Source organism: Carassius gibelio, chromosome B5 (genome assembly GCF_023724105.1).
Source record: "Carassius gibelio isolate Cgi1373 ecotype wild population from Czech Republic chromosome B5, carGib1.2-hapl.c, whole genome shotgun sequence".
Lineage (NCBI taxonomy): Eukaryota > Metazoa > Chordata > Actinopteri > Cypriniformes > Cyprinidae > Carassius > Carassius gibelio.
The window spans coordinates 13,100,552-13,122,430 of NC_068400.1; the positions used below are offsets into that span (position 1 = coordinate 13,100,552).

Sequence of the window (21,879 nt, forward strand, 5' to 3'; positions counted from 1 at the left end):
ATTACAGAAAGAGTAAATAAGCTGGTAAAAAAAAAGAAAACATCAGCTAAAGAGAAGAAAAGAGGTTGAAAGGAGGAAGCTACTTACCCTCAGGCCCAAAGAATGACCCGCACTGGGCACAGAAGAAATGCTCGGGATGCCAAGTCCTGTCTAATGCGGTCACCACTCTCTGCAGCAGCAAGCAAAAGTGATTCATTACAATAAGTGATGGTGAAACAAGAACAGAAAGCACAATTTCATTCAAAACATGCAAGAAAAACAAAGAATAAGACTATTACTACTAATTCCTGGCAATATTGTTCATTTCATGTGCCAACCTACATAAACAAAAGTGTAAATAATTTATTTCCTACAATGGTTTTAGCAATATAAACTACACAATTCTAAAAATGTGTGTATTATTTTGTGTTAATGTATATCTGTCATCATAAAATCAACAGTCAAATGTTAAATCAGTAATTCATGATTATGAATTTTTAGAACTGACTCATTAAAAGGATCTTCTCATAAGAATCATTTGTTACTGAACAGACTGCACTGATTTGCATGCAGCGAGCAAATATAAAAACTTAGGACTTGTTGTTTATTGCCTTGTTTTTTTGTTTGTGTACTTTATGTAAAATACTGTGTTAATGTGTATTTTTGTCTCCCATCAGATGTTAACTCGTAACTGGTTCAATCATATAACTCGTGTTCATGAATCTCATAAGAATCATGTGTTAGTGAATCAGACTACACTGGTTGCTCTGCATGTTTTTGCATGCAGCCAACAAACACAACATACTATGCAGCTTTTGGGTTATGCTGTGGTAGACAATTTTGTAAATGCATCTTACTTTAAGGATGTTAAGTAATATTAACTAAAGATGTATTGATTTAAAATGATTTTAGAGCCTTGAAAGAGATTTCAGATTATTCTGTTATGCATTTACATTCTCAGCAGACTCTCTATGTGTTGAGTTCTACTGCAAAAAAACCTATTCAGAGTGTCTTTAAGTGACTGTTTATGTTAAGAGGAAATCTGAAGCCACACAGCTAAGGTAAGCAGCATCTTGACTGGGTAGTGACACATGAGACACTAACACACATGTCCGTGAATGCCCCGTCTGTGACTGCTTAAGGTGCTGATAGGCAGCAGAATCCTTACGTCCAGAATGGGTCCGTTGCAGTAGTAACAGCGTGGAGAGAAGAGGCTATGGTAGTCCTTTTCACAGTACGGCTGGCCGTCTCTCTCAAAGAAGTTTTTGGAGCCGATTTCCTCCTGACAGTGAGTGCACACAAAATGCTCCGGATGCCACGTCCGCCCCATTGCTGTCACCACCTGAATGAATCAAAGAAAAGAGGACGAAAGTGTATGATTTCACTTGAAGAAGACCTAACTGAATATCAGTGGCTTAGAAACTTGTTTAAGCCTACAACATTTACATGTATGCATTTAGCAGATGCTTTTATCCAAAGCGACTTACAGTGCATTCAGGCTTTTTTTTTTTTTTTACCAGTATGTGTGTTCCCTGGGAATTGAACCCATGACCTTTTGCACAGATTACACAATGCTCTACAACTGAGCCACAGGAACACTATAACTTTAAGATTACTAACACTAAAACTACAAGCTAAAACTTTAAGATTACAACATCTGTAAATGCATATTCACACTACAGACTGAAATGAAGATTTTGTAATGTTTCTGAAAGTAGTATCTAAAGCTCACTAAGGTTGCATTTATTTGATCAAAATACAGTAAAATCAGTGATATGTAACTGTGAAATATTACTAAAACTGGTTTTCTTTCTTAACATGTAATTTCTCTTGTGTGGAAACTGTGATATTTATTTATTCAGCATTCTTTGACGAGTACAAAGTTCAAAATCACAGCATTTAATGGAAATAGAAATCATCTGTAACTTTATAAATTTAACTCTTGATCAATTAATGCTTCCTTGCTAAATAAGAAATATTATTTTTTTTTTAAACTGTCACTACACATAACTTTTAAAATAGCAGTATATCACATTTTACACAAAAAATATGCACCAGCACAAGTTTTTCAACATTGCTAATATTAATAAATGTTTCTTGAGCAGTAAATCAGCAAATTAGAATGATTTCTGAAGATCATGTGACACTGAAGACTGGAATAATGAAAATTCAGCTATGCATCACAGGAATAAACTACACTTTAAAACACCTAAATAGAAAACCGTGATTTCAAATTGCAATAGTATTTCACAATTAAGAGCAAATACTTGCAGCCTTGATGAGCATAGGAGACTTTCAAATACATATTATAAAGAAAATAGTAGTAGTTTTTTATTTTATTTAATGACAATAAAATACATTTACATCTAAAAAAAAACAAAACAAAAAAACCTTGGCTACACTGACATGTAAAATAGACACTTTGGTGGCCTTATTGGTTCGTTTTGGAACAGAGCATCCACGCTAGAGCACAATATCCTGAAAATCCAAGAGCAATATAGGCTTGGATAATGATTTGGGCAGTTAATGAGCTCTTCAAGGGATTTCTCACCTGGCCAGCGATGGGTTTCTTGCAGGCTCCACAAACACCTTTGGCGACAGTCTGGACACCCAGCCGGTTGAGGTCTGACTGCAGGCTGCCCAACATGTTATCCAGTTTATTCCCCTGCTTTGGAACGCTGGTGGGGGAACTCTTGCCCTGAGCCATAATCTACAGGAAAAAGGAAAGAATTTTCACATTTTAAAGACCGTTTCATTAAGCAAAGAAAATGCGGATGCAAATCCCAACACACAATAAGCAGTTTTGCTTTCTCCTTGGTGCACATTACTTATGACTACCAATTAGCCACTCAGCAGATGCATTCTTCCAGAGCGTCTTTTGGTACACTTTTTAACCAGGTCAATCTTGATCTATGCCACAATGCTGATAATTCATGCCGAAACATTTGCAGGGATTAAAATGATACATTCCACAGAGAACACTGCACTGAAAAGTGAATATAAACGTCCCCTAATGAACGCTGTAGTGGTTCAATGATTTATTCATGCCCCAAAACTGATGATCAACTTTGCACCATTATACCGGGAAATCAAAAATAAATATTTTCCCTATATGACCATCAGCACGTGAAAAGATCATTTCCAACTTTAATAAAAATTCAGCATGTATTTCAAGAGCTACTTAACTGCACAAATTTAATTGCAAAATGTATTAGTTAATACATTACAGGATGTTAGTGGTTAGTAAACAACCGCCACATGCACTTAAAGAAGCACAAGTAGTTCTCAGCTTCGCTGAAACGCTGAATCACTTATGTGGAATCAATTAGCAATGCATGTAATGGAAATGCTTACTGCAGCATTAGTCTTATTTCACAGCCTTTAGAGCAAACAGCAATCAACAGCCAGTCTGGTTAGATTTTATGCAACGTTTGCAATGTTAAATATCAGTTCATTTCACATAAAGAGTAAAGAGTTTTTTTAATCAAAGAAAACCAGTCTCACACTCTCTGCAGACCATCCCTTAAATACATCAGGATCTAGAAGGTGTTAAAGACGTAATCAGATGACAAACTGAGTGAGGTTATAGGTCTAAAAGGCCTTGTAACCTCATCTCTGTTCTCCCAATTCAAAGAACCGTGACACAGAAGCATTCTTTAGAAAGCAAAAATAGCAACCCACACATCCTCTGTCATTTCTGCATATGAACTCACACTTAAACAAGCTACTCTCGAAGCACTTCCATACAGCCTTGCTGCAGGATATTCTTACATTTAAACAATTCCGGCAGACTTAAAAACTTTGCTTTGCTTTAGAGCCAAAAACCTGCCAAAACAAAAAGTACTTAAGCATTGACTGTTACAAACTTAGTTTTAAAAGACAACTGTAAATGACAGCCAACAGATCAACAGCCTTTTCTCTGGTCACTAGCACTTCATTTGCAACACAATTTGTTCACATACCAGGAATTTACAGGAAAAGCAAAGGGAAAACACAAGGACAGACTGTCTTCATGGGACATGTTGGCACCAGCAAACTATTTAACAAATGCTGAGACACTCCTAGTGCAAACGCTGTTTGGAGGCAGCATGCGCTTTATAGGCAACATGCTAGAAACCATGAAAGAATGGATAGAAACGATGCAGAGGGTTCCCACACTATATGACCAATGTATTTTCAAAATTACCATTCCAGTCCAAATTTTATTATCCACATTCACTTTATCTACATTTACTATAAATTCTGTATGATTCACTAAAGAATCATTCAAACTGAATTGTGCACCTTAAAAATTCCCTCAAATTTGCACATATTCAATGACTGTGGGAACCCTGAAGACACAGAGACAAGCTCTGATCAGATGCAGATAAATGCAGAGAGCAAGTCCATGCCTGTACCGGTAAAAAAACAGGTTCATATTCCGTTTGGCAGCCAACAGACGCTAAAACCTTTGGTGGACGGGGCTGGGTCACAGGTTTGGGAGGAAGGGATGGAGGAGGGTTGGGGTCTTTAGGTGAAAGTGGAGCTGGAACTGGAGGAGGAGGAGGTGGAGGAGGAGGAGGAGGAGGAAGAGGAGGAAGAGGAGGAGAGGGTTCCCTACGGGGTGGAGGGAGAGGAGCACGCATCTGTATCACAGGATCTCGCTTTTTTGGGACATGAGGGGTAAGGACTTTTTTCGGAGGACTGGGCGAATCTGGAGGAATGATGAACTGATGGACAAAGAAACATGAAACATGTAGCAGGAAGTGAAAGGAGCACAAAATGCAGAATAAAAGGCAAAAAAATGGGTTCTGGAAATAAAAATCCCATTCATTTTCTACACAGGGAATTTTTTTTGTACGATAACTTTAATATCGTAACTTTTAAAGATAGATCTTGTGTGAGCTGTAAGGTTGTAAAAATCAAACGTATATGCTTTTGCTAATGCCATCAATCGGCATTATTTCAACTTATTTTTAAGCAATTGTGTTAAACAGAAGAATTATTAATTAAGCACTGCAAGCCTGACTTGATAAGCGCTCAAACTTAAATATCCGTATATATGTATATTCTGCTTTAAAAGTATTAATTATATATATATAGTACCTTTGGCTTTTTACTCAATTTTCTTATGCTTTTTGCCTCAACAAGTTAACACTGTGATTTTCCTCATTGCTGGTTGGTCCAGCTTATAGTGCATAAAAAAGACTTTTTAAAAATCCCTATGGGAAAAATGAATGGAAAAATACCCACCAGGAACCTCTGGTGGGCATTGTTGCTCTCTATTTGAAAATGTTTATAAAAACCTATATAAGAAATGCTGTTTAGCTAGCTTTTGCGAGTTCCACCATTAATCTTGTGACTTGCACTACCTTATCAACCGTTGGTGATACGCCACCTTCCTCTCTTAAGCGCTGTGGGTTGGAACAGACAATGACCCCTTCTGTAAGCCAATCATCTGGCTGTTTTCGTGGCCGCACTGTGCGACCAATTCCCAGTTTCCCTTGCAGCTCTTCAATGAGTAGATCCTGCGAGTTGCTCTTGTTGAGAATTAGCGGGCCCATTTTTTTGCACATGTGACCATCACGAAACATTGGGTGGATGTTGGATGTTTCCTTTGTGCGTCTGATGACCGATTTAAGCTGCGGAGAGGCAGCATTAATGAAGTGACCACTTTCAATGTTTAGAACATGCAATGCTTTCAAACAGCTCTAGAAGGCAACCTCACACTGATTTGGTTTGGGACAATGCTTTGCATAGCTTCTGTGAAGACTGTGAAGCAAACACAACGTGCCAAAAACAATGCAATGCAAAACTGACAAAGCAAATGGTAAATTTTAACGTTATAGTTCAGTTGACACTGCAAATAAAATCATTCAGTTCAATGCATTTAAATATTTTAATTTGATTCAAAACTAGGGTTGCATGATAAATCGCATGCGAATGTCATGCGCATCTCGCTTGTACAGCAGGTTCTGTGATTAGTAGTAAATCTCAATTACGTGCTTTCAGATAGAGCGTCATTTAATACACAGAGACGTAGATCACTTATAGTCTTATAGACTTATAGTCAGGTGTGACTTATCAAAATTAATTTGACATGAACCAAGATAATTTAACTAAAAATGAATCAAGAGAAAACATTACCGTCTACAGCCGCGAGAGGGCGCTCTATGCTGCTCAGTGCTCCTGTAGCCTACACTAAGCAGCATAGAGCGCCCTCTCGCGGCTGTAGACGGTAATGTTTTCTCTTGATTCTAAATAAATGCGACTTATAGTCCAGTGCGACTTATATATGTTTTTTTCCTCATCATGACGTATTTTTGGATTGGTGCGACTTATAGTCTGAAAAATACGGTAATCATTTCAGTTACTTGGACAACTCAAAGCAGTTCAGAATTAGGGGTGTCACGATTCTCCAAATCCTCGATTCGATTGCATTTTCGATTCTAAGCTCACGGTTCGATTCGATTCTCGATTTTTACATTTATTCTCTTTAAAGCACAGATTGTCATTTTTCAAACTAGACTTTTATGTAATATAATATCTGACCTTTGTTTGCAATGTACCACATTACACTGTCAAATTTAAAACTTTTATTAACAACATAATGTAACAATAACTTATATCTTTAGTCAATTGAAAACTTAAAATAAACTGCCATCCAGTTTCTCTTTTGTAAGTGCAGTCACAAAAGATGACATTCAAGTTCATAACAAAACAAACAAAAACAATAAAAAATGACTAAACTAACCTTCAAATATTACGATGTATCTATTTAAAAGATTAAAGATAAAACACTTGTTAAACACTTCACTGTCATTCATTTAGATATATATATATATATATATATATATATATATATATATATATATATATATATATATATATATATATACACACACACACACACACACATGTATGTGTGTGTGTGTGTGTGTGTGTGCATCATTACAGTCTGTAAAATATGTGTATCTCTTATTACAAGACTGCAATCACTAGCAATCAGAAGAATTCCAGTTAATCAAGTATCTACAAAAGATCTACTCTATAAACAATGCATTAAATTACATTAAAGACAAAAATAAATTAAACAAGCAAAAGAAATGATTACTCGCATGTATCTGGTCCACTGATGAAGTCATGGGTCAAGTCAAGTGAATTATTACTCATTTTCTAACAGGCGTCGAATACTGACTTTAGGAAAAGGGGAATAACCAATGACATTTGAGATAACAACTAAAACAGCAAGCCCCGCCCCACGACTGACAAAAATAAAATTGTTCGCGCGAGCAGAGGTGAGATGATCGTGCGCGAGGATGTGGGGAATGCGCACGCGCGCGAGGGCTTTTATTGCGCGCAGAGTACATGTCACGCGCGCGCGAGAGTTTGAAATGAGCTCGCGGGCTCCCGTTTCTTCGCATCCGATTCAGTTTTCCTCTCGCGGAAGCCATATAGCGCGCGCGCCAGCATCAGTTGAATGCTCGGTTATTTTTGTCATTGATTTGCCGTCATACAACATGGGGGCGTGGCAGCATCGACGATTCCATTTTTTAATTCGAAGTTCGAGACTGTGACTTAATTTCGATCGATTTCGATTTAAAATCGAAATCGTGACACCCCTATTCAGAATGTTTAGATCAGTTCAGATACAACAAATTTTGCCCAGATATTGTACATTATTGAAACAAATTGCAATGAATTTAAATTTGTAACTGGCAAGCACAAGCAATATAAGATTTAAAAGTTATATTTCAAGATCAATGCATATGAATCTGCGTGATTTTAATGCATCGAGAAAATGAATTAACTGTCATATCCTTAGACTTCACACATCACCTTTAGCAATTGCAAACAATTTGCATCATGCAAAACCATCAGACTACTGAATCAGTAAATAACCAGTTTGCAGAACATCTCCTGCATCAAGAGCCCTGAGGAAATGGCAAAGAAGCGAAGATGGAATGCAATTGCACAATGAAACTCCACTACAGAATTGCAAAGAAACAAGCAAGCCTAGCCTTGTCCATTAAGCGGCATACACCTCATTGAGGAAGCGCGACATGGCATGCATTTGAACATGGCAAAGACTCTTTCCAGAGAATCTTATCCACTGCATGCACCAAACATACTTTGGATTCCTCAATTCTCTACCTTTCCAAAAACATGTGATGCAAAGCAATGCAACAGAAACCAAATGAAATGGCTATCCCTCCAATTTTAGGAAGGACATGCGTATCAGGTTTTTGAGAGGCATATTTAACTTGCTAATGGGGGGTGCTTCAATCCAAGCAGGATGGAAAGGTTCAGATTAAGTATCAACAGGCCCCTTAGCCCAAAGATCAGGCCCATGTATTTGAGAAAGCATAAACAGCCGTACGTGGTTCAGGAATGCTTCTCGCTCATGCTCGCTAAATTTAGGGGTGCAAATTGGAGACACTCTGACAGAGTTGGTGTGCCTCATACTTGTCCAGAAGCAGAGAGCCTTTCAACCGCTGATGGCTGGAGAAGTGGAAGGTCCAGTGAAACATCTGACTCCCCAGGGAACGATGTGGGGTTTAAGGGGTCGTCCATCCAAGTGACATCTTCAAAGCCACCTGGTGGTGTCGATTGATGAGGACGTGCCAGAACGTCATCATTCACCTCTAATGAGGCAGGAGTTCCTTCACCCATTTTTACCGGCTCTGGTTGAGAAAAACTGGACGTCAATAGCTTGTCCAGAGCTTCCTCAAGAAGAGGCTTGGGGCAAGGAAGACTTATTCCCAATATGCCCGGTTCAAAGCTCTCAGGTTTCTCATTGGAAGGCTTCGGGGTTAATGTTAGGGTTGAAACTGGAGGAGCGGGCAATGTAATGGTAGTTGGCACTGGACTCTTGCTAGTAATCCCTGACTTGGGACTTGGGCTTTTGGCAAGATCTCCAGGGACTGGACTTTTGGTTGCTCTAACAGCTGTAACAGGGCTTGGGCTCTTTCTTACCATAACTGGAGTAGAGGTTTTAGCAGTTGTTACAAGACTAGAACTTTTTACATCGACAATTCGATTTGAGCTCTTGATAACCTGTGGAGGACTGGGGCTTTTAGATATCCTTGAAGTTATAACTGGTGAGGAGGCATTTGGCACCACAGGTGGACTATTTTTGGCGACCGAAATGGGACTTGAGAGTAAATTTAAAGCCGGAGGACTTGAGGTTTTTGCAGATGGTTCAGGTGATAAACAAGACTCAGGGGCTGGACTCTTTGTGCTGGAAACTACCAGGAATTTCTCCGAATAGGGCTTAAAGGAAGTACAATGCACCTTGGATTTGGACACTGGAGCAACAGTTGTCGATTCCTCAGCAATGTGGAGTTCCAGTAAAAGTGGTGCGCAATTTGGGGAAGGCTGAGGAGGAACGCTACAGTCAGATACCTCTGCTTCTGGTATTGAAGGCACTGTGAGATTCTCAGTCACCACAAGATTGGAAAGTTCTGACCCTTTAGTGGATAATGAGTCCTCCTTAACTGACAGAGTGCCAGACTAGACAACCAACAGCAAGACAACAACAATAAAAAGAAAGTGAGAAAAGCATTTGAGTAGAAACATGAAGGAATGACATGCAAAATGAGGAGGCAATGTGACAACATTCAGTCTGATTTATTATCTTACTTTAAAATACGAAAAACAATGCATAAAAACCAGTGGCCTAATGTAATGCATTATATCTCAACATGTTTGGCTTATTTAGTCAATGTAACAAAATATAAGTTGGTTTACAAACCTGAAGGCAAATCTAATCATCCATATGCCCGGATATAACATGACACCACAACCATAGCATTCCAGATTCTCTCTTTTCAACCGCAGTGTGGCTCACATCCAAGATGGATATGCTAACAAGACCTTCCTAATGGACCCATGAGTGCATGCCCTCATACAGGCATATAAACCCTTATACATTTTTAAGGCCTTGAATTATAATAATCTACTGTTTCCTGTCTGATTATCAATATCAGCACTCACAGACATGCATGATAAATCACAAAACAAAACCCAATGACAACTCAATAAAACTACCCTTGTAAAGCTTTAAGGCAGATTATTTGCCAATAAGAATAACGAGCACTACAAAATAATTTTGATAATTAAACACTTATTGTTGATTTCAAACACACAAAAGATTCCATCAGAGTGGCATATGTATATATATATATATATATATTCTCTCTGTCTCCTAGACTTACATTGCTCTGAACTTTAAAGTCAGACAGTGAGGCCATGAGTTCGTCGAGTTCTCGTGTCGCTGATGAGGCGGAGATTCTGGCATGCTGCTGGGTGGGGGTCTCTTCCTGAACTTCTCTCAACTCAGGAACCACTGGCACTCCAGGGGCGGGTCTATTAATGTCACAAAATTAAAAATGAGATCTAAAAAAAGGTCTAGATCACAAATAGGGAAACCTTTTAAAGTTTTCACTTGTTCACAACTTTTCAGCTCATTTAAATATCAGTGTTTACTAGAGTGAAGGAAAATCTGTGTTTCAAAGTCAAATTTAAACTTAAATTTATTTTTATCTTTTTTTATTCAAACATCATTACATTTTCTAAAGTTATGACAGAAATATTAAAATATTAAAATTTTTAAGAATATTTCTACTTACTGAAAGTGGTGAAACATTTCTTATTATTGTCAGTATAGAAAACATGTTTTGTTAATAATTGTTATTAACTGATAATATTAATAATTAAGCACCAATAATAATTGAGCAACAAATCAGCATATTATAATGATTTCTGAAGGATCATGTGAAACTGAAGACTGGAGTAATGATGCTGAAAATTCACCTTTGCAGCACAGGAATAAACTATATTTTAGATAGAAAACAGCAAACTTTTTAAATGGTAACAATATTCTTATTTATTATTGATTTTTAATCAAATAAACGCAGCATTGGTGAGCAAAACTTGACTTCTTTTTAAAAACATGAAGAAAAAAAACCTATCAAAAATAAATAAATATTTTCAGTAGTGTGCAAGCTTACGCAGGGGCCGGCACGGAGCTCTCCAACTCATTAAGCATGCTCTCCATACTGGGTCTGACAACTTCTATCCCCCGTCCGGGTGCACCGCGTTTGGGTTTCTCGATCATAGGAGGAGGTGCTTTCACTACTGATGAGACGCCGTTTTCTGGGACATAGCGCTGGGCGTTGCTGGCTGGTTTGGGTGGGTAGGTCTCTGTGAAACACCAAATGGAAAAACATCTATTGGATTTGATATACTGTCAAAAATGTGCATGTGATATTGGTAGAGCTTTAACAAGCCATTAACCCTGAGGTTTGAAGCGCTCACCTTCAGTAGGGAAGGCAGGTGTGCTGTGCTGTACGGCGTTGAGCTCCAGCAGCAGACGGTCCAGCTCTGACAGGTTACTGCCCAGTGATGAGCTCATGATGGCGGTGGGGGAGTCAGTAGTCTTCTGCTTGTTAGGGAAACTATAGACGTGCTCGTCTTCAGACTGTGAGACACGAGGACTGGCGGTTTTGGGAGCGGAGCTGAAAGACTTGAGGAAAGAAAAAAATAAGCTGCTTTAGTTTTACTAAGCACTTTGACAAGAGCAGGCCAAATGGCCAAAATGGGTAAAAAACTTTCTGTACATCTGAGGGCTCTTAAATATTAAATGGTTAATTTTTTTTAACCTTGTGTAACAAGGGTCAGATGAAAATTCCACCTCTTGTGTGGTATGACAAAAACAACAGCATCAAAAATGTGAATGTTTGAGTTTTTTTCTTTTTTGCTTGAAGCTCAAAATATCAGTCCATCCACTTTTTGGAACATGAAACACAATGTATTTTTTGCAATACTGCATAATATGCCATTTAACCAGAGAATAATTGCTACAGCACAGTACTACTTCTACATGTTAGTCTGATAAAGAATCATGCATGCATTTTTTTTCCCATCATGCATTACTATTGTGCATCTAGAGTCACATGTAATATGGTAAATATGGTATCATAATAATAGAAATAACAGCAAATTTTCCACAAAACTCATGTTGATTGCAAAAAGTCACCAAAAGTGAAATCCTGGTGGGACTGATATGTAATGACAGAACATGATTTTGGTGTGAACTATGCTTTTAAATAATTCCTGTATTTTGAAGTGGACTCTATATTTAATCCAACAGAGCCAAAAACATAGATTTAAACATCAAAATGTATTCAGTGTGACAGCTATCAAAAACACCTGATTTCACAGAATATTTAAAGAAATTAAACTACGAACACAATAAAATATGACCACCTACATATATATAAATATTCACATATCAAAGCATTTTCAATATTGAGCAACTTAACCCACCCTAATGTGTTAATTATAACAGACATAATTCAAATCAAATTGAACATTATACTACTCCAAAGCTGTCACATATCTAAAAGTTGAAAAGCATATAATAATCAGGACTATTTAACTATAAAATGGTTGGCCAGCACATTACGGCTTCACACAGCCTTCCTCAGAGCACCTAATCGAACCATCGTAAATGAGCAGCCGCAAAAACACCAGATTCATTCCCTCCATCACTCAGAGAGTGGGAAGATGGTTGTGAAAAACTAAATTATGACTGTTTTTATTTACAGTTTTTTTTTACATTGTAAGTGAATTTAGATGCTATAAATATGTATAATATGGCCCCATTTGAGAAACCTTGAATATGCCGAATTTATTTAAAGTCCCTGGAGCAACTGGAGATAAAGTGTTTTGCTTGAGGGCACAACAGAAAGTGGAACAGGCCGGCTTTCTTGTATTAGTCATAAGGTTAAAGGATAACCTAGCAGACTCGTATAAAGAACAGAAGACAGCTCTGGGGAATAAAGAAACCCTACAGGAAGTAATGGTGCCTTTTACCTGGGTTGATGAGTGCTTCGATTCTGGCTTTTCTACCCAAGATCCATTCAGTGTTTGAGCAGGAGGAGAGGCTACTCGAGGAGGGGAGGACACGTCCTGATATGAGTCACTTCCTGTGGGGTAGGAATATGGCGTCTCTTCTGGCAGAAAAACAGCTTGTTTGGAAATGTGGGAGGCTGTGGACTCCAAATCCGCGAGAAGAGCATCTGTAAAAAACCGAACAATTGAAATCTAGGTTTGTTTCTCAGGGTTGGTTGGTTTTTAACGCCATGAATCACATGATCAGGATGGTGAAATCACTGCGGCGAAGTGGTGAGAGTGACAACCTCACATGTAAAGACTGCTTTGAAACAGCATGCCTACAGGAAAAGATTCAGCAGGGGGGCGTAAAGCGCAAAATGCATGTGCATTAATGGACACACCTCTTAATGCACACATAAAATCAATATTCAAAGGCCACAAGTGCAGGAATAGAACAGAAAGCACTTACACAATCCACAAAATACTAGGAAAACTTGTAAGGGACTGTCAACACATCTCTGGTTTAGGTTCTTCATTTAGCAATAACTATTATGTTAAGGCACCTTCAGATCTCGGTTGCATCATCATCTTTGTTACTGAGCGTGTCACGCCGTGTCTACACAGGAAGTGATTGAGGTCACATTGCAAGCATGACAGCTCGAGGTTCTGGACTGTGGAAGCATGTGAAGGGTCACATGCAATTTATAAACATAAACAATTAACTGAGATAAATAATTCATAAAAAACAGAGGAAGTTGATAAAATGTAAAATTCAGGACTAATTAATTCAGAAACACATGACACAAAAATCAGAACAAATTGGATTATATTATAAATATATAACACAAAAAAGAGCAATTAATTAATATATATACATAAAACTTGCATTAAAAATATTTCAGACAAATGTGAAAAAGTAGTTACTGTAGAGTTTCCATGCAGCACATTAAGGTGTCTGTCAAATGAAGCATCGGTTGTCAGTGTTTGGGATATGATTTGACGGTAATTTTTGATGCTTTAACACACCAATCATGTCCAGTGTAGAGATAATGATAATCTAGACTTTAGGTGTTAGGTTTATCTTCTACCATACGGGTTACACAATCTCACACAAGACGAGTGCAACAAAATCATCCAACTCAACAAACAACGTGTTGATCACCAACAAAATCACCATTACAGCCACAAACACATGAAGGCCACAATCCCAAAGAAGAAACAACCAGTTAAAGACAAATAAGAGGAACAGAGTGAAGCTGGTTACTTACACTGTGAGCAGAACAGATAGAAACGCCCTGCTGAGCACGCGGTCTTAACCTTCGCACTTTATCTCAGACAGGAGGAGCTACGACAAAGAGTGGGAAAAACAGGATAAGGATGGAATATCAAAGAGAGAAAGAACGATCTAGACAGAAGAGGAGAAGAGAGAGGACAAGGAAAATTGAGTACTTCGAGACAGGACAAGTAACGTTCAGTAGCAGGGACTGTTCTTCAACAGGTGCTAACTTTAACTTCCCCTTCACATTCCAGATACTAAAAATGCTGCGGTATATAACCTGCCTGCAGCTGTGTGCAGGTCACTAAACTCGTCAAGCCAGAGAAAGTCAGAAATACTTTAGGATTGTGATTATGTCGTCTGCAAATAAATGTGACTTATCACAACAGCAAGTACTGCAAGACTGAGACATGAATCAGATCATATCTTGACTGTTCAGCACTCGGCCTGATGAGGGAGTGGCCGAGGAAACATTAACCCATATTTCTCTCTCGCTCTTTCTTCTGTCCTTTCTGCTGTTTCTCGATCTACATCCATTACATTGATTTTTGCAATCATTCACCCACACACTGGGTCTCATTCATAAAACACGAGCAAAACGAATTTGTGTGTAAATCGTGTGTTAAGCGGTTTTGTCGAAAATTTTCGGATTCATTAAAATGTTCGTATCTTCCAAATGTTAGTTGGTACAAAAGAAATCTACACCTGCTCCCAGCCACGCGTAAATAGTGCTAACATCTGAACGTTTTGCTCATTAATACGGCTGCATTTAATCCTTAATCGGGTACATATTTACACAGCATTTTGAAAAAAAAATTATATATAGTAATGCATACAGTTTTTCTTTTTACTTTTATTATGAGAGCCACTAATAGGATCTGTAATATGCTGCCAAGCTTCCTTTTTTTTAGGACCTGATACGCCACTATGTACGCTTGAAAATAAAACGTGGCGTTTTGAACGAACTTCTGATAATAAAACTTCAATTTCTGCAGCTGATAAATTTTTCTTTTTCAGTCGCTTTTGAAAAGACATGTTGAAATCCTTCGTTTGGTGACATAATATGATTCCCATATATAGTTGTCAGTCGGATTTAATGGTGGGATTTATGGTCATTGAGAATGAGCGTGCATGGGCGTCCCATTTACGACCGATTGGAATTCAATAACACACACACATTTCACTATCACATCTGACGTTTACGAAGTATTTGTGAATCAGGAGAAGAGTTTCTGGGAAGGTCCCTTTACACGCAAATCACTCACATATTTACTCGTATATTTACGAATGTTTCATGAATGAGACCCACTATATTTAAAAAAATAAATAATGCCATCATTTACTCACCCTCAAGTTGTTCTAAAACAGCTTATTTCTTCCGTTAAACATAAAAGAGGGTATTTTGAAGAATTTGGGTAACCAAACAGTTGACTTTACGATCCTATGAAAGTCAGTGGAGACCAAGAACTGTTTGGTTACATTCTTCAAAATATGTTTTTGTGTGTGCGTATTCAGCAAAATAAAAGAAATTCATAAGATTTGGAACAACTTGACGGTGACTTAATTATGATGGAATTTTCATTTTTATCACTTGACTGTGACTGTGGGGACTCTGGTATTATTTTCTGATAAACATCTTAATATGAGAATAAAAGCTTCAGAAACCCCCTTGTCTTTGTCTGCTGCCAAATTAGGCCACAAGTTACTGCTGTACAGGAGTAACAAAAACTATAAATAGAAAATGAAAGCATAACTGTATATATTCTTCCTTTTTTTCTATCAACGGTACATGATCATGCCACTAATAAACTAAGCAAAAATTGAAACGGTTAAACTTTGTTTGGTGTGACAAAAATCATATAATTATTGTTTTTGTTTTCTTTTTAACAGTCTGTAAATTCTTGCGTGTTTGCACACACTTGGCAAATAAAGCGAATTCTGATTCTGATCCTCATCACAAAGGAGCAAAACCCCAAAAACGACAGTATCAAAATTAAAACCCACAGACCAATCAGCCATATCTGCAAACAAAGATTCTGGGAAGTAAAATACACGCATTAACCTAACTCCGACACAATAAGAGCCAATCCTACCTCCCCCCATCACCCACTCCGGGTCGGGGATCATGTATGTCCCGTCTGGATCAGTTGTGCTGGTCGACTGAACGACAGAACCTGTCAAAGACTCTCCAGCATGTGCTTTTTCAGTTCCCAGAGCGGCGTGTGTGTCTGTCGCCTTAAACGCAGCTGAATCTGGGGCTGGATGTGGGTCAGGAGCAGATGTTAATGAGGACACTTGTACAGATGGAGTCACTGAATCCATTTCTAAAGCCGAAACTAAAACAGATTCAGAAATCGGCTGTAAATCTAACATATCATCCACAGCACCTGCTACCGAAGCTGACAGAGGTACGAAATCGGTTGAATCTGGTGACGTCTTCTCTGGCGAAGCCGACATATCGGCATCAGGCTTTGGCTCTTGGGCCCGTCCCACTTCTGGTGTGAAATCCTGCATGTCGAATTCCCAAAAATCCTTGTCAATCTCCTCAACAGCTAATGCTGATGAAGTTTCTCCGTCCATCGAGGAACAAAAAAAAGGAACCGCACCCGAAGGAATCGGGCACAGGATCCGGAAAAGCCTGGAGTGGGATGAGGAAAGGAAGGGTCGTTCCCGTTCCAAAGCATTCAAAACATTCCATTGGCTGGTTTATGTATACAGCCGGCAGCTCGCTAGATAACGCTTTCTCTCAGGGGGATTTACTTACATAAGCTATGGACACTACGCAAACCCATATATGACCACGTTTTAAGGTCTACAAAAAACACTACAGGGTTAAACATTCCCAGACATTATCTAGGAAGAAAGTTATTCTGAAAACCCTGGAAGAGCGATCAGAGGACCGTTATTCCTTTGAAAGACTATACAGGATGCCACTTATTTAAACATCGTTTATCACTGAAAACTCATCAGACGAGCTCTGCTCGGCTTCAGACGAGGGACAGTCCACTTAATATCAGTTATCATCTGTACAAGTCAGGTCAATAAGGGCCAGTCATCAAGGTTTCCGCAGGTTTTTAAAAAAAAGTTACATTTTTAAGACCAAGTAAAGAAAACACAAGAAATAAATGGAATGCGACAGTTTAAAAATTCAACTTTCAAACTATTGTAATTACTTTAAAAAAAATAAATAGTTTATGGATTGGATAGCTATGCTTCCAACTACTAGAATATGAGAATAGGGTCATGTTACTCTGCAGAAAACACCTAGCTGTGAACGCTTGAGAACGCTTCTTTACAGTTGAGGCGATTTGATATAATTTCTCCAAACTTAATTTTTCATAATATCGTGGTAGTCCAGGAATTCCATCTGGTATAGAAATAATTATTTTGAGACAAGCATTTTTCAATTCACCATTGTTGTTCGGTCGTAGTTCGAGCAGGGTGTGACGGTTGGTCGGTGTAGTTTTAGACCCGCCCCTCCTCCACTGTGATTGGTTAGCTGACCAAAAACTGACAGTGTTGAGCTCTGCGTTTTACCCACCCAAAGTTGGACATTCTTCAACAAAAAGTGATGGACACACAGTGCTCAGCATAAAATAAATGCTCACGACTCATCACAACCCTGCTGTTTTAAAAATGCATTGCAAAAAAATATGGTATGCCAGGTAAAAAAATACTTTGGTGGACACAGCCTAAAATGTTTAGATCTTTCTGATTATCTCATTTAAAAATAAAAAATAAAAATAAACATGCAGTCAATTTTTCTAAACATCTTGTATTTTGTCAAGTATTTTGTACTTAGAAGCAATGGTTGTGTTTGCATTGGTACATTTTAGTTGGAGACTGTAGTTTAAACATTTACGGCTCTATTACCATCTCGAGCATCGAAACACATGCATTCTGTAGAGAAAAAGATGTTATGTCCCTTGAAATGACGCATTTGTGACAGGGAGTCAAAATAAGGATGGAAAATTATCTATTTTATTAACGTTAACTTTCTGATGCAAAAAACGCCAAAAGTTAACCTCCAGAAATATAATATAAAGATCTAAAAAAGCATGACTTTTATGACTTCTTTAACCACTTAGCTCTATGCTATTACTGAGCGAGCTTGTTAACCAAACAACTTGATGATTTTTAGTTTTGGCAACATTATGATGATGTAGGGCTTTACGGTAGGATGATAAAAATCCTGCATCTATTAAAAGACATTTTTCTGTATTACGGTATAAATATCCACACATACAGCACAGCACTTAAAAGAGATAAGTGAGCAGCTGTTTTTTTCAGCAGCGATATGTGCGTCTTTCTAAAACTGTACATGACACAGTTTGTTATTTCAATCTTTGTTGTTATTTTTCTTACTAACAGTAAAACAAAACACCAAAAAAATATATTTGTTTACTGTTACAATGACATAAAATTATTCATATCGTGAAATAAGACTTTTGTGGTATCACCGATCTCTATATTGTTGCAACTGAAAAACATGAAATTACATTTAATATTTCATCACGATTACAAACAATTAAACCATAATAGGTTTTTCTATCATACCTAATCTAAAAAAAAAAGACCACGTCCCAGAGAGGATAATTTGTTTTATTTGAGAAATTTGTATTGAGTAACTTATATTTAGGCAAGTTACACTGAAACACACTGCCAATGCAAATATAACTGCAGCATAACTTCAGCCTGACACAAGCTCCTCTGACATGAACACCTATAACTCTTATTTCACATTCAAACGGTGGTAAGAAGAGAAGGAATCACTCAATGGACTGGGATTATCAGTGGAAAACAGTGTCTATGCATTTCAAAAAATAATAGAAAATGGAACTATTTTATAACACAGTCCACTAAATTCATATGCCATAGGTCATTAAATCAGAGCGGGAATACACAAAGCTGAAAAAAAACTAGGGTGCCAAGAACTGCTATTTCTTTGCCTTAAGGGCTTGTTATTACTGTCTATCTCATAATCCATCTATCTCCCTTCACATATTTACTTGTACGTCCCCTTCTGGTCAACGAGTAGAAGTGCAGGAAACACCTCATGCACCCAAGGACATAAAAAAGGCCCTAAAAATGACTCTCAGACAACTCACTCCGGTCTTAACTACAGGAAACTCAATCTGCACAGACAGATCAAACCTAAAGAGTTTGATGATGGTCATTTCTGAGAGAGAAATACCTAGTTTCCGACTCTGAAGTCCTGACCTTCAGAGGTTTGAGAGCATGGGGTGCTCGGGCCAAAGAGGAAGACCCAAGACCCCCGCACTAAAATAAGAGCCTCCAGTCCTAAACCTGCCACGGAGAGCCGATGAAATACATCCCACGCTGTAAAACCTGATAGAGCCGAGGGAGTAAAACATTAATAACCCGAAATTCTCAAGCATTCTGTTCTTGTCATGTGACACAGAGGTCAACCTTGCAAGAACGAGGGCGAGTATGGTGATTACACAATCTGTTTTTACATCAAACATAGTGAGGCAACAAAGTGACTGACAGGGATAAAATCACACAAAAACACCAAAACAGACACGAAGCAGAATGTTGAAGATGCTTATAAAAAAACTGATGCTTCTATTCACAATCAGTGGATTATATTGACATTAGAAGACTGAATTGAATAAGAATTTATCACTAATTCATAAACGTATAACCCATTTTTATATAGAGTATGCATATTTATCTATTTTTATGTTATATAAAATTATATATATATATATATATATATATATATATATATATATATATATATATATATATATATATATATATATATTATACACTATAATTACAGAAATAATGATGTTAGGATGGTAGATAATATATGTAATTATGTATATTAATGATAATACTACTAATAATTATTATTAATGACATTTCTAAATAAAATAAAATATAACATTTATATAATTATATACATAATTATAGCAATCAAATTTATTTTATAAATGTAAATAATTATAGATATTTAATAATAATAATACCTTATCTATCTATCTATCTATCTATCTATATATTTAAATGGCTTTTTTCAGAAAGAATGCATTTTATTGACTATAAGCTAAAATATTTTGAAAATACAATATTGTTTTAAACCATTCACTGTATAAACAGCTGATAACTGCTCCAGCATTCACTTAAATTAATTAATTATAATGCACTTAGGAATAAAAAAAATATATACTCAGATACACCATTTGAGCAAACATTCAACTTAATTCCTCAAAAGCTGCCTCAGGAGAGGGAAAGCATGAAAAGTGCTGTCCCTCGGTGGAGACCGTGTCCTCTGGCTCCTCTATATTTAAGGCTGTGTGTTATTTAATTATGATTCTGTCAGAGAGACGCCATGTGGGACCAATTACCAGCTCTGAGTCAAACACACAGACAGAGAGAGAGAGAGAGAGCAAGTCCAGTATCATTATCAAACTGCTATTTATACTAGCAGACCATCTCATTAATAACCTGACACTTACAGTAGAAGCCAGAGTTAATCTAAAATTATAGCTTTCTCGTGAGAAGAATCCGCTGCAGGCTATGGTACATTTGTGTTACTTGTGGTCAAAAGATCTTGAAATTAACCAGAAACCAATGATGAAGAAATGCAGCTGAAGACACAGATGTGAAGTCATAATGTATGTGGTCATACGGAGGAAGTGAACACACACAGACGGAGAGTGACTCTTGAGCCGAAGAACAAAAGATCCACCCTGAACATCTGCAGACGACAGCACAGCTCTTCTGACTTATCTAAAAACATGACTCAAGTCTTACTGGCCACTGTGATCGGGATTTTGCTTCCTAAAAAGGAATTCTTAAGCAATGTCCGTTAATGGAGACTTAAACATTTGCTTAATTTTCTCTTTTACATTTCTAATTTTCTCTCATATAAAAGAAAAAATTAACTTAATAACTAAATATAATAAGTACGAAATAAATCCAAAAAATAAAATAAAAGAAAGATTAGACAAAATACAATTTGATTAAACATAAAAAGTACAAAATAAAAAACTAAACATAAATAAATAAAATAAGATATAAAATATTAATAAACTAAACAAAATAAAATGAAATAAAGAACTCATTAGATGGGAAGTCAAAGAGCATGTGAAGTAGTTACTGTTCCAGAGAAAATAAGAGCTCATGCCAAAATGATCTCCGTCTGCAACCTATGGATCCAAGGAAATAACTTTAAAGAACTTCTAAGTGGTTAAGTACATTCTACCCAGTCTTGGTCACAACTTGCCTGGGATTCAAACCCTTATCCTAGAGATCAGACAAGATCCGTTCAGCATCAGGCATACAAACACGTGACCTGAGAGCTACTGTACCGTCAATGAGAGAAGCACAAAGAAGGAACAGGAGAATAAATGAGCAAGTCTCTACTTAACATTCCTGCATCCAGCCGTTCCACATCCCTCCATCTCTCTATCTGATGGGCAGAAAGGTGTGCTGGGAATTCCTCAGATGCTTCAGCCTGTTTAGACTCGTGCACAACATCTCTGATCGTCATGTCAAATGCATCACTTAGTTTAAAGTCAGGGAAAATGCAAAGCCAATCCTGGGCATAGAAAGCGTTTACAGAGAAGCCAGTGATTATCCTGACAGCAGGACTCGTCAGAGGCATGTTCAATTTATCAAACTAGGTTAACAGAGATATCTGACATTTGCATGTCGGTTGTGCTGTATGGTGATGAGATGCATTTCATTTCTTTTAACCGGTTGAAATGACGAAT

The 21,879-nt window shown here is 37.5% G+C and overlaps 1 protein-coding gene across 8 annotated transcripts in view; it reads right to left on the reverse strand.

Annotated features, from left to right (window-relative positions):
* pxna (paxillin a) overlaps nt 1-21,879 on the reverse strand; it is a 33,222-nt gene that overhangs the window by 2,625 nt on the left and 8,718 nt on the right. The window contains exons 1-12 of one of the 8 annotated variants that reach the window (XM_052555979.1): nt 16,522-16,912; nt 16,228-16,392; nt 12,838-13,043; nt 11,278-11,485; nt 10,971-11,163; nt 10,176-10,326; nt 8,425-9,471; nt 5,331-5,600; nt 4,377-4,688; nt 2,531-2,689; nt 1,148-1,321; nt 88-169 (exon numbers count right to left, since the gene is read on the reverse strand). In XM_052555979.1, the coding sequence (XP_052411939.1) occupies nt 88-169; nt 1,148-1,321; nt 2,531-2,689; nt 4,377-4,688; nt 5,331-5,600; nt 8,425-9,471; nt 10,176-10,326; nt 10,971-11,163; nt 11,278-11,485; nt 12,838-13,043; nt 16,228-16,392; nt 16,522-16,714 (3,160 nt within the window). In that variant the 5' untranslated portion in view covers nt 16,715-16,912. Of the gene's footprint in view, nt 1-87; nt 170-1,147; nt 1,322-2,530; nt 2,690-4,376; nt 4,689-5,330; nt 5,601-8,424; nt 9,472-10,175; nt 10,327-10,970; nt 11,164-11,277; nt 11,486-12,837; nt 13,044-14,126; nt 14,204-16,227; nt 16,915-21,879 lie in introns of those variants that run through there. The other 7 variants (XM_052555981.1, XM_052555978.1, XM_052555980.1 and 4 more) reach the window with 7 other exon arrangements.